This window comes from Dromiciops gliroides, chromosome 2, assembly GCF_019393635.1.
Source record: "Dromiciops gliroides isolate mDroGli1 chromosome 2, mDroGli1.pri, whole genome shotgun sequence".
In the NCBI taxonomy this organism is placed as follows: domain Eukaryota; kingdom Metazoa; phylum Chordata; class Mammalia; order Microbiotheria; family Microbiotheriidae; genus Dromiciops; species Dromiciops gliroides.
Genome location: NC_057862.1, coordinates 373,303,238 through 373,316,798, shown reverse-complemented (window position 1 = coordinate 373,316,798; position 13,561 = coordinate 373,303,238). Strand labels below are relative to the sequence as shown.

Here is a 13,561-nt window from a genome sequence, read left to right as displayed (position 1 = left end):
GAGAGAGAGGAGAGAGGGAGAGAGAAAGGAGAGAAGAGAGAGCAGAGAGAGAGAGAGAGAAGAGAGGGCAGAGAGAGGAAAGGAGAGAGAGAGAGAGAGAGAGAGAGAGAGAGAGAGAGAGAGAGAGAGAGAGAGAAGAGAGGGCAGAGAGAGGAAAGGAGAGAGAGAGAGAGAGGAGAGAGGGAGAGAGAAAGGAGAGAAGAGAGAGCAGAGAGAGAGAGAGAGCGAGAGAGAGAGAGTGAGTAAACAGAGCAGACAGTCAGAGAGTGAGAGGAAGAGAAAGAGTTTGGAGTAATGAAGGGGAAGACAAAGATACAGAGAGAAGACACAGAAAGGCAGAGAAAGAGCAGAGAGAACATTCCAGGAGCCTTTCTCTGTGAAGATCAAATAAGACAATGTATATCAAAGTGCTTTGTAAACCTTAAGACAATAAAGTAGGAATTATTGCTATTTATTATTGCTCCCTGCTAAGCAGTCGGGCCATACCCTCCCCTATCTCCAGTGTTCACATCTGGGAGCCTCCCCATTACCTCACTCCCATCCCCTGCCCCAGACAAGGGAGGTAATGTATGGAAGAAAGGTATGAATGGAAAAACCTTGGGCTTGGAGCTCTGGGGATGGGATTCTGGGGACAGGAGAGACCAGACCAAGGGGCCAGGATGGTGTCCAGGCAGGGACTGATGCCAAAGAGAAGTGGAGTCAGTGAAACCACCTAAAATGTCCCCCTTTTCCCAACTCCCTGGACCTTTCTCCTTGTGCAGCTGTGTGAAGAGATTGGCAATGCAGTGGGAGCTCTGGAACGAGTATTGCAGACCATCCCAGGTCAGGAGGTGGCACCAGGAACCTGGATCTGGGAAGGAGAGGGCTGGGGAGAGAGACATGGGTTGGAACCTAGGATCACAGGAGAGCCCTTTGAGGACAGGTGGTTCTCTCTTGCTCTGGTCTCAGAATCCAGCCACATAAGCCCCATTGCAGACTTGAACTATTCTCTGGTGGCAGCACCACTGATTACAAATCAAAGCATTGAGCTGGACTTGAAGGTAACCTCCCTTCCCATAATCCTTGCCATTTCCCCCTTCCTACATCCTCCCCATTCCTTTCATCTTTCTCCCTATCCTCTGGCTGCCTCTCCTTCCTCACTTTCTCCATCTTCGTTTTGTCATTAACATCATCCTCCCTCCTCCAGCCCTCTGATTCTTCTTCTTCCTTCATATCCCCTTTCTGCTAAGCATCACACTTTCCTACACACTCTCCTGGAGAGTCCAAGGAAATTGTTGTTCTCGTTTTGCTGATGGGAAGAAGCCAAACAGAACCAAGTGACTAACCCAAGGTTTCACAATAAATCTGTGGTATATCTGGGTTCCCCAGGCCACTTCTTTCTCTTCCGAGCCTCCTTTTCCCAAGCATGCCTTTTATTGCCCCATCCAAAAGTACTTTACTCACAATACTCACTGTAGTAGGCTTGAGGAGCCTAAGACCCTAATTTTATTAATTATACAATAATGGAGCTGGATTAAAGTCCCTTCCAGCTCTGGTCTTCTATATTTTATGTCCTAAGGTCTCTCCCAGATCTAACATTCTAAAATTTTACTAACTCTATGCACTGTCCAAGTAAAGGCTGAATGATCCACAGCAGGAAGGCTTGCGGGCTGGTCTGCATGGGGTGGTGCTCTGGTCCTTTCCAGCTCTGAGAGTCTATGATTCTTAAGCACTGTACATTTTCTCCACCTGTTAACGCTGCTTGGGTTTCATGATTCTACACGGTCAGGGAGAATTAGCTTTAATTTCCCTGAGAAAGAGGGCACACACATTAAAGGAATGGCTCTTTGGAGTGTTCCTGACTCAGTTTCCCTGTCCTGTCCTTCTTTTCTCCTTCCCGTAATTGTCCCTCACCACAGGGTGAATTTTACACTCAGGCCGGCCGCAAGGAAACCCCAGTGCCCCCCACTCCATTCTCGCTCTGGGAACAGAATGACTTCATGTTGCTCTTGGGTGTCTCCGACTTCGTGGCCAACTCGGCGGCCTTAGTTTACTATGAGGCTGAGGCTCTGTCCTGGAACCTCACGCAGAGCAAGGCAAGGGGGAGGGGCCTGAGTGCATGGGGCGGGGTGGGGCACGAGAGGCTTACATGAAAGCTAGAAGGCTTGGGGGTGGAGCTAAGGATAGTTGGGAGGGACACAGTTGACACATACGGTCTGGGGGTGGAGCCAGAGCGGCATCTCTCGGGGACTGGAGCTAGGATTGGGAAGAGGGGTGGGAGGACCAAAGAGTGAGTTCAGAAGGAAATGAATGACAGCCAGCTGGGGGCGGGCCTAAGGCTGGAGGCAGGACCGGACAGTAATATGAGCAATATGAGTGACAGCTAGCTGAGGTTGGAGCCAAGCAGCCAATAACAACAGTCAGTCAACATTTATTAAGGGTCTTCCACGTGCCAGACATAGTGCTAAGCGCTAGCAAGCAGCCTCTGCCCTCGAGCTCGTGGTGTAAGAAGGAAAGCAACATGCAAACCACTATGGACAAACGGGACTGACACAGGATAAATTGGGGGTGGTCTTTGGGGGCAGGCACCAAGATTAAGAAGGGCTGGAATAGGCTTCTTGCCAAAGGTGGGACTTGAGGGCAGGAGGGGTTAGGGGGACGTGACCCAACAGTGGCCTCCGGGAGCGAGAAGGCTGCCTCCTTGTGAAAGGGGAATGGAAAAGGCTGAAGAGAGGACCTTCCTTCATCATTCCAGATCCCCAAGACATTTCCCATCCATCTCAACACGGAGAGCTTCAAAGGCTTTGTGCCTGTGGTAAGGGTCATCTATTTTGCCTCTCAGGCTGGAAAGTGCCTGCCCACATCCCTTTGCTCTCTGTAGTCTCCCCTAGGTCCAATGACGAGAGCCTGTATTGCATACACAATCCACAGTTAATTCTCCCCCCAAAATCTGTTTCATTTTGTTGTGATACGGACAGGAAACTCCTATTTATACAGAGTAGCTGAGTCTAGTGGACATGAAAGGTAAGTCGAGTCAGCAAGCATTTATTAAGCACCTGTGCTTCTTAGTACAGGGCCTGGCATCTAGGAGGTGCTTAATGGGAGATAAAGAAAGGGAAGATGGGGAGATAAAGAAAGGGGGGGAAATTCTTCATGCTCTCAAGAGCTCACAGTGTAATGGGGAGAAAATATGCCAACAACAATATATAAAGAAGAACTGATAAATAGAAGTATGTATAGAATGGGGGATATGCCTGTGTGTTTGTGTCTAATGGTAGCTATGGGGGGGGGAGAAAGTTACATGATAACTTTATTATATATTTAAAAGGAACAGCAGGTTGTACACAATAGATTTGCAGTCTTATGTACAACCATCTTTTTTTCCTATTCTGCTATGTTATGGAAATGCTTGTTTTATTTCTTAAGTTTAGAATAAAATAAAGAAAATATTTTATAAAGAAAAAACAATATACAAACAAGATATATAACTGGATAAATTGTAGATAATCACAACAGAAAGGTGCTAAAATTAGGAACGATAAGGAAAGGCTTCTTGCAGAAGGTGAAATTTTAACTGGGATTTGAAGGAAGCCAAGGAGACCAGGAGGTAGAGATGAGGAGGGAGACAGTTCCAGGCATGGGCAGTGAAAATTCCCAGAGTAGGGAGATGGAATGTCTTGTTTAAGGAACTGCAAGAAGGCCAGTATTGCTAGATCAAAAATATGTGGGGGGTGGGGCAGCTAGGTGGCACAGTGGATAGAGCCCTGGCCCTGGATTCAAGAGGAGCTGAGTTCAAATTTGACCTCAGACACTTAGCACGTATTAGCTGTGTGACCCTGGGCAAATCACTTAATCCCAATTTCCTCACCCCCACCCCCCCCACCCCCCACCCCCCGCCAAATCTTTAAAATATGTGAGGGGGAGTAAAGCATAAAAAGACTAGAAAGGTAGGAAAAGAACCAAGTTATTAAGGACTTTAAAAGATGAAAGTGAAAGGACCCTTAGAAGCCATCTTCTCTTATCACCTCTTTTTAAAAGAGGAAACTGAGGTCCTGGAATTCCCTGAAGTCACACAATAAGTGTCAGAACCAGGGCTTGAATCCTGATTTTGCTGTCTAGGACCCTCTTTGCTAATCACACAGCTTCCCTTCATTTGACAAAGAAAACTGAGGTTCAGAGAGGGGAAGTAACTTGTCCAATGTTTGAGAATCACACCATATAAGGTTTGGCTGAGGGAAGTGGAACCTGGAAAAGATAATTTTAGGGAACATAAAAGCTGTCTTTATGTATTTGAAGGGCTCTTTTTTTTTAATTTCAAAGGTATTTAATTTAAAATCAATGTATAGTCTAACAATTAATTTAACTCAACACTTCAGAAGAATTAAGTCCAACCTCTCTGATATCCCATTGGCATATCAAACTCAACATGTTCAAAACAGAACTCATTATATATCCTTCTTTTTTCTCTTTATTCATTTTTTGCCATTTCCTTCATACTTCATTTTTTCTCAATTACTTGTAAATTTTTTAAACATTCTTTCAAAATGAATTTATATTCCTAATTCTCTTCCTCCCTCCCTGGCCTCTCCTTGAGAAGGCAAGCAATTTGATATAGATTATACATGCGCAGTCATGTAAAATGTATTTCCATATTAGCCGTGCTGTGAAAGAAAACACAACCTCCCCCCAAAAAAAACCAAGAAAAATAAAGTAAAAAAAAAGTGTGCTTTGATATGCATTCAGACTCCATCAGTTCTTTCTCTAGAAGTGGATAGACTTTTTTTTTTAATCAAAAGCCCTGTCTTGTATCATTGGTTTTGTTTGTTTGTTTTTGTTTTTTAGTGAGGCAATTGGGGTTAAGTGACTTGCCCAGGGTCACACAGCTAGTAAGTGTCAAGTGTCTGAGGCTGGATTTGAACTCAGGTCCTTCTGAATCCAGGGCCCGTGCTCTATCCATTGCGCCACCTAGCTGCCCCATTGTATCATTGTTTTTGAAAATGGCTGTTCACAGTTGATCGTAGAATATTACTGTTACTATGTACAATGGTCTGGCTCTTCTCACTTCACTTTGTATCCATTCATATAAGTCTTCCTAGATTTCTCTGAAACCATCCTGCTTTTCATTTTTTTTTTGGGGGGGGGCAATGAGGGTTAAGTGACTTGCCCAGGGCCACACAACTGGTAAGTGTCAAGTGTCTGAGGCTAGATTTGAACTCAGGTCCTCCTAAATCCAGAGCTGGTGCTTTATCCACTGTGCCACCTAGCTGTCCCCTGCTTGTCATTTTTTATAGCCCAATAGTATTCCATCACAATCATATACTTTTTCAACCACTCCCCACTTGATGAGCATCCCTTCAGTTTCCAGTTCTTTGCCACTACAAAGAGAGCTGCTTTATTCTTTGTGTGTGTGTGTCTCCTTTTCCTTTTTTTTTTTTTTAAACTCTTTGTAATACAGACCTAGAAGTGCTATTGCTGGGCAAAAGGTTACTGTTTTGGAGTCCTTTGGATGTAGTTCCAGATTCCTCTCCAGAATGGTTGAATTGATTCGCAACTTTACCAACAGTGCATTAGTGTCCTGGTCTTTCCACATCCCCTCCAATACTTGTCACTTACCTTTTCTGCTACATTAGCTAATCTGATAGGTATGAGATGGTACTTCAGAGTTGTTTTAAATTATATTTCTCTAATCAATGGTGATTTAGAACATTTTCATATGGCTATAGATAACTTTGATTTTTTTCACCCTGAAAACTGCCTGTTCATATCCTTTGACCATTTATCAATTGGGGAATGACTCATATTCTTATAAATTTGACTGAGTTCTCTATGTTTGAAAAATGAGTCCTTTGTTAGAGAAATTTATTTTAAAAAATCTTCCCCAGTTTCCTGCTTTCCTCTAATCTTGGCAGCACCAGTTTTGTTTGTACTCTTTATCTCATTTGGTCATAAATTCTTCCCTTATCTGATCTGATAGGTATAGTTTTCCATGCTCCCCTAATTTTTTTATATCACCCTTTATGTCTAAATGTCTCCATTTTGACCTCATCTTAGTATATAGTTTGAGATATTGTTCCATTCCTACTTTCTGCCAAACTGCTTTCCAGTTTTCCCAGAAATTTTTGTCAAATAGTGAGTTTTTGTCCCAAAAGCTTTGGGTTTATCAAACACTAGATTACTATGGTCATTTATTACTGTGTATTGTGTACCTAATATATTCTACTGATATGCCACACTATTTCTTAGCCAATACTAGATTGTTTTGATGATTACCACTTTATAATACAATTTGAGATCTGGTACAGCTAGGCTACTTCCGTCACATTTCCCTCCCATTAATTCCCTTGCTCTTTTGTTATTCCAGATGAATTTTGTTATTTTTTTCTAGCTCTCTAAAATAAATTTTGGTAGTTTGATTGGTATGGCACTGAACAAGTAAATTAATTTAGATAGGATTGTCATTTTTATTATATTGGCTCAGCCTATCCATGAGCAATTAATATTTCTCCAATTGTTTAGATCTAACTTTATTAGTGTGAAGTGTTTTGTAATTGTGTTCATATAGTTCTAAGGTTTGTCTTGGCAGGTAGACTCCCAAGTATTTTATATTGTCTACAGTTATTTTAAAAGGAATTTCTCTTTCTATCTCTTCCTGCTGGACTTTGTTAATAATATACAGAGATGCTGATGATTCTTGAAAGTCTTTAAAGAAGAAGAGGGGGGGCAGCTAGGTGGCACAGTGGATAGAGCACTGGCCCTGGAGTCAGGAGTACCTGAGTTCAAATCCAGCCTCAGACACTTAACACTTACTAGCTGTGTGACCCTGGGCAAGTCACTTAATCCCAATTGCCTCACTAAAAAAAGAAAAAAGAAAAGAAGAGGGATTAGATTTGTTTTGTTTGGAGGGAGGAGGGAAGGAGAAAAGGGAAGGGGAAGAGGTTGTCATAGAGAGGCAGGTTTCTCTTCCAAGGAAGCAAAAATTTGCTATCAATTAAAGCTATTCAGAATTACTCTGAATTAGAAGGGCTGCCTCAGGAGGTTCTCTCTTACTAGAGGTTTTCAAGCAAAGTCTGGGTGACTACTGAGAGATGCTAAAAAGGGGATTCTTGTTCGGGGAAGCTAGGTGGCCCCCAAGGTCCCTGTCAATTTGGAGATGCTACACATGATAAGTGAGTGTGTTAATAGGTCCTGGGTCTCTTGGCTCCCAGTAAAGGCATCTTTCTACTGTCCTCTTGAGTCAGGATTATCTATTTTCTAATAATTCATCTACACTAATAGATTTTTTTTTTGCAGGGCAATGGGGGTTAAGTGACTTGCCCAGGGTCACACAGCTAGTAAGTGTCAAGTGTCTGAGGCTGGATTTGAACTCAGGTCCTCCTGAATTCAGGGCCGGTGCTTTATCCACTGTGCCACCTAGCTGCCCTCCTACACTAATAGATTTTTGTTGTTCAGTTATTTCAGTTGTGTCTAACTCTTTGTGGATAGAGCTCTGGGCCTGGAATCAGGAAGACCTTAGTTCAAATATGGCCTCAGACACTTTACTAGCTGGATGACCCTGGAAAAGTCACTTAACCCTTTTCCCCTCAGTTTTCTCATCTGTAAAATGACTGAACAATAACAACAATTTACTACTGATTACAACAATAATAAAAAAACAACAGGACATAGGAATTATTCAGTCTGAACATCAGCTCTCATTGTACAGGATGGGAAGGGAGCAGAGGAAGGGAACATTTTAGTTTTCTTATTATTTGGGGCTGGGGAAGGAAATAAGCATTTATGTAGCACCTACTGTGTCCCAGGCACTGTGCTAAACTCTTTACAAATATCATCTCATTGGGGCAGCTAGGTGGTGCAGTGGATAAAGTACTGGCCCTGGATTCAGGAGCACCTGAGTTCAAATCCAGCCTCAGACACTTGACACTAGCTGTGTGACCCTGGGCAAGTCACTTAACCCCCATTGTCCTGCCAAAAAAAAAAAGTATCCAAATATCATCTCATTTGATCTTCACAACAACCCCACAAAGTAGGTGCTATTATTATCCTCATTTTGCAGTTGAGGAATTTCAGGCAGACAGAAGTTAAGTGACTTGCTCAGGCTCACATAGCTAGCAAGTGTCTGACTTTGGATTTGAACTCAGGTCTTTTTTTTTTTTAATTTCATTTATTTATTTATTTTTAGTGAGGCAATTGGGGTTAAGTGACTTGCCCAGGGTCACACAGCTAGTAAGTGTTAAGTGTCTGAGGCCGGATTTGAACTCAGGTACTCCTGACTCCAGGGCCGGTGCTCTATCCACTGCGCCACCTAGCTGACCCTGAACTCAGGTCTTTTGAACTCCAGGTCCAGCAATCTATCCACTGTCCCACCAGCTGTTTGTGATGTGTGTATGTGTAAGTGGGAATGTATGTGCAAAGAACTATGCCTATGATGAACCAGATGTGGAATTTATCTGAGGACCACATGGTACTTGGGGTTTTTTTGGGGGGGAAGAACCCCTCAGCCTGGCAGGACCTTGAGGTGATCATAATAGTGTGATATCCCACCCCCAGGACCAGCCTAGCAATGACTGACCATCAAATGGTTCTTAAGCAATTTAGAGGCATTATGTCATTTGAACCTCATCACAGTCTTGTGAGGAGGGTATTATAGACATTTATCATCCCTACTTTACAGATGAGGAAACTGAGACTCAGGCTAAGAAACTTGCCCAAGGTTTCGAATCCCACAGAAGTGGAATTCAAATTCAGGTCTTCCCAACACATGTCTTCAAGTGAAGCCAGAGGAAGGAATTTACCTGACACTGTTTAAGGGGCTCTGAAAGGTACTTCCCTGAAGTCAAAGTTCAGACTCCAACTATTAGAGCTTTATTCTTTTGGATCACAGCATCACGGAATTCAGACCTGGAAGGGACCTAAAGATCATCTAGTCTGACCCCTTCATTTTAAAAATGAGGAAACTGAAGTCTAGAGAGGTGAAATTACTCGCCCAAGGTCACACAGCCAGTCAGAAGCAGAACTGAGATTGGAACTGAGTTTAGAGATTTCCTAACCAAGATGAGGCTAAGAGTAGCACATTGAGGGTCATGAGTTCCCCATGTGAACCCAAGGTGTGTGTTTGGGGGGGCCGTTATTCTCTTCTCCTGGGCCAGGAGTGTGAAGTTTGGGGGCACCAAAGACAAACTTGACCTGTGAGAACTATCCATGTCCCCTACCACCACCACCACCAATGGCTTTCTATACCCCTCTAGGACCTAGTCTGATTACTCCCCCCTCAACTCCCATCCCTCACCCCAACCCCAGATAGTGTAGAAAGGGAGTAAGAGGGTCACCATGACTCCCTTCAGCACGTCTCTCCAAAGGTCAGAGTTCATTAACCTGCTTCTTTCCCCTCTTCCATCTCTATACCCCATCTCCAGCTCCAGAAGCAATTTCCAGACACACCTATGGCCCTGAAGATCTTTGCTCGACTTCCCCCCAGCCTCCAGACTCAGCCAGGGACTTTGCAATTTCTGTTACCTGGGGCAGTGCAGGCCTTCGTTCTGCCCAATGGAACTTCAGCTGTACCAGTCTTCCTATTGCATGCTGTGAGTGGGCAGCCCCACTATCCTCTCTGGGCATGGGCCTCCCTTTTAAGAATAACCCCATGTATTGCTTTCACTTTCATCCTTCTCTAGAAATGAAAGAACTTCATACCTTAGACTATTAGAGATCAGGGGCACTTTGACTATAAAATGTCAGTGATAATAAGGGTCTTGGAACATTCGCTGAGTGCGAGAATGAGAAGTGTTTTTAGAGAACATCTAGCCCAATCCTCTCATTTAACAGATGAAAAAACAGGTCCAGAGGGTGTGCTAGAAGGGTCCTTGGAAGCCATGTGGTCAAACTTCATTTTACAGATAAGAAAAGTGAGTCCCAGGGAGGTTTCAGTGACTTGTACATGGTTCATGTCAAGACAGGATCTGAATCCAGAACTTGTGCTCTTTCCAGTGCCTACCTATTTCTCTCCGGAGCATTTTCCACAGCACAGATTAATTGGGACAAGATTCACACACAGGAAATGAAGCACGAACACGACAGGATAGAAAGGACATATAGATTACAAGGTTCAGGCCATTGAACTCTGGGAAGAGAGAGCTTCCTTTGGCCTCGGGTGGTCTTCCCTCCTGGATGAGGTGAAATGGGAGTCTGGGGCCTGAAGACTGAGTAGTCTGTGAAGAGGCAAAGGGGGGAAGGGAATTTCATGTGGGCTGAAAAGAATGTTTGGAGGGGCAGCTAGGTGGCGCAGTGGATAGAGCACCGGCCCTGGATTCAGGAGGACCTGAGTTCAAATTCAGCCTCAGACACTTGACATGTACTAGCTGTGTGACCCTGGGCAAGTCACTTAACCCCAATTGCCTCACCAAAAAAAAAACCACCCCCAAAACAAAACAAAACACACACACACACACACACACACACACACACACACACACACACACAAGAATGTTTGGGAGGGAATGAGAAGATATGCCTAGCTGTAACTGAGGGTCATTGTAGGGACTGGCTTGGTCTCTCCTGGCCTGTTCACCTTCACTGCTGTAGGACAGTGGGTTGGACTGAATCCCTAGAAAAGAGATTCTTAATCTGGGGTCCATGAACTTTGAAAAGAAAATTGATAGCTGTATTTCAAAATATCAGTCCTAAAAGAATCAACTTATTTTAAGCGTCTGGCTTCACCAGATTGTTGAAGGGGTCCAGTGACTGAAAAAGAAGTTGGAGGAGCTTCTCTCGAACTGGGCTCACTTCCCTGGGGAACCCATTTGGCTGGTGTGGAAGGGGCAGGGGCTGGGGACACTTGGGAGGGGCCAGGTTTTGAACTGGGGTCTTCTTGGCAGGATACCAAAGCCTCAGCCCAAGTCTTTACTTCCGGAAAGAAAATTGGGGCCTCCCTGAAACTGACTAAGTGAGTCCTCTCTACTCCCCCACCACCAAGTTCTTTCCCTGGTACTGAAGAGGGGCAGTCCTGGGTTTGGCTACTTGCCTGTGGGAGAAAAGAATAGGTTGGTTTGGGGTTGGGAAGCAGAGGGAGCCCACCCTACCCCCTTGCCCTCTTGCTTCCCCTCAAGGTGAGGCCCTAGCAGCCCTTCTACTCTAGGCTATAGGGCAGGCTCTTACCCATGCCCTCTTTCCACAGCTTCAGCCTGACCCTGGCTCATTCAGATGTGGGGCCCTTCCCGGTAAGTGCCCTGTGTCTCTGAGTCAGGGAATCAGGATGAAGACCTATGGTCACCCCCTCTTAACTCCTCAGGGTCCAAGCACTCATACTCTGTCCCACATCCCACCCTCCCTGGGCATTTTCTCCCTAGGGAAGTAAGGGAAGAGGATGTTTCTGATGTTCTACCTGCAGCCGGTCAAGGAAGGGAGCTGGGGCAGCGTCAGGCCTGATGTGCTAGGGACAGGGGCACAGCAGGGCCTATAAGCCCCACCTACACCCCTTCTTCTCCTGCTTCTCTCCTCTCCCCCCTCCCCTTTCTCCCTTCTTCCTCCCAGACCCATAGAAAGGCCCTCGAAATATAGACTATTCAGCCTGGAAGGGTCCACTGCCAAGCCCAGCCCATTGCTCTTGCTCTACTCTCCATCCTTCTCCCCTTCATCTCATTCCATCCTTTGGTACCTCCCCTTTGGACTCTCACATGTCCTTCCTAGGTGGACAAACTGGAGACTTTGCTGAACATTGCCCTGAAGTCAGCCATAGTGCCTAGGATCAACAGTGAGTTTTCACCACCCCTAACTGCACCCCATTTCAGGGAAATGCTAATATATAATAATAAAAATAATAATATCAGGGCACACCTGGAATTCTGTCCCTGGAGACAGCAAGGTGAGGGACTGGAGTAAATCCTCACATCTGTCCTCATCCTCACAATCCTGCGAGGGAGGCCGGTCAGAGTTTATCATCATTTTCAGACGAGGTATAAAGAGAAGTGACTTGTTCAATGTCACTTGGTGGCTCAGTAGTTGAGCTGGGATTCTTGCCCAGGCCACTTATCTTCCAAGAGCTTCCTGGAAGCAGGGGTGGAAGGAGATTAGGGATGGAGGCATGGAGAATCACTGAAGGAGGTTAAACAAAAGAAGAGAGAGGGGGTGGCTAGGTGGTGCAGTGGACAAAGCATCAGCCCTGGATTCAGGAGGACCTGAGTTCAAATCTAACCTCAGACACTTGACACTTACTGGCTGTGTGAGCCTGGGCAAGTCACTTAACCCTCCTTACCCTGCAAAAAAAAGGGGGGGGAGCCAGAATGGGAAATAAGAGTCCCTGAACATCTCTCTCCCAGTACAGAGGACCTGCTCCTTTAATCCTCATGCCAGGGGAAGCCCCGCTGAGAAGTCACTAGGGCTGGGGACTCCATGGGCAGATGACAGAACTCATCTTAATTAGGTTTGGTGGGTACCAGGCTCTGGGTTGGGGATGGATAAGTGAACTCAGCTTATAGCCTTCCCCCAGGAAAACTCAAGGAAGGCTTCCCTCTGCCCACTCTGCACAAGACCAGCTTTCAAGATACGCTCATCAGCATCCAAAAGGTGGGTACAGTCTTTTTTAAATTAAAAAAAAATTAATTTATTTTTTTTGGGGGGGGTACAGTCTTAATCTCCTTATAGGAACCCAATTCCTGTATCACAGGGACCAGCCACCTGCTCCCAGAGCAGTGTTCCTCCTGATTTCCTCCAACTCCTTACCCCATCTTCCCACCCTCTTCAGTCTCATTGGTGGTTCAGTAAAGGACCAACCCCTTTATTTGCTGCCTCCCATCCTTGCTTAGGCCTTCTGTTTTGGCTTCAGTTCCACCCCCGTGTGGCTTGAATGACATTGGGTAAGCCTTTTGTCCTTTCTGGGCTTCCTTTTCTCATCTACAAAATGAGACAGTTGTGTTCACGTCCCTAAGAACCTTTGGGGCTCTGGCACCCCGTATCCTCCATTCCAGATTTCCCTTCAGCGCTGCTTTCAGGTCTCCCCAGTTCTGATGATGCTCTGTGTTCTCCCTTTGAAGGCCCCTTCCAGTTGTAACATTCTCTATTGGATTCAGTTTCCCTTCTAGCTTTGGCATGCTACCGGCTTCTGTGATTAAGATGTTCTTTCCTCCCTCTCATGTCCTGGCTCTCCCACCCAGAAAGGACAGAGAACAAGAGTGAAACCTCCAGGAACAAGAAGAGGTTATTCTTGTCATCTGGCTGGAGGGGCTAAGGTCGCTAGGGAGACCTTGATAAATAAGCAGCCCTGTTAGTGGCTCTTAGTGACAGCCACAAGACATAACACCTCCCCCCAGTCCTTGCCAGGGGGATGGTAGAGAGCTAGCTTTGGGGGAGAGGGTGGAGGGAACAATGTTCTGAGGGGCCTCTCTGGTTTAAGTATGAAGAGCCAAGGAAAGTGTTGTTCCCTTGAATAACCACAGTGGGGCACTGTGACCACCCTACTGAGAGCCAGAGTTGAATGAGCCCTCAGACATCATCTTCAACCCTTTGATTTTATAGATGAGGAAACTGAGGCTCTGTGAGGTTAGGTCACTTGTCCAAGGTCACACAGGTATTGATCCAATTCCCTTATTTT

General features: G+C 45.3%; 1 protein-coding gene across 4 annotated transcripts in view; it reads left to right on the top strand.

The window, feature by feature from the left end:
• The window catches only part of LOC122742574 (bactericidal permeability-increasing protein-like), a 32,613-nt gene that overhangs the window by 18,030 nt on the left and 1,022 nt on the right, over positions 1-13,561 (top strand). For 3 of the 4 annotated variants that reach the window (XM_043986884.1, XM_043986883.1, XM_043986886.1), the window contains exons 7-15: positions 762-822; positions 949-1,040; positions 1,899-2,075; positions 2,735-2,794; positions 9,393-9,560; positions 10,851-10,918; positions 11,150-11,192; positions 11,662-11,725; positions 12,461-12,537. In XM_043986884.1, the coding sequence (XP_043842819.1) occupies positions 762-822; positions 949-1,040; positions 1,899-2,075; positions 2,735-2,794; positions 9,393-9,560; positions 10,851-10,918; positions 11,150-11,192; positions 11,662-11,725; positions 12,461-12,537 (810 nt within the window). The remainder of the gene's footprint in view (positions 1-761; positions 823-948; positions 1,041-1,898; positions 2,076-2,734; positions 2,795-9,392; positions 9,561-10,850; positions 10,919-11,149; positions 11,193-11,661; positions 11,726-12,460; positions 12,538-13,561) is intronic. The other variant, XM_043986885.1, reaches the window with a different exon arrangement.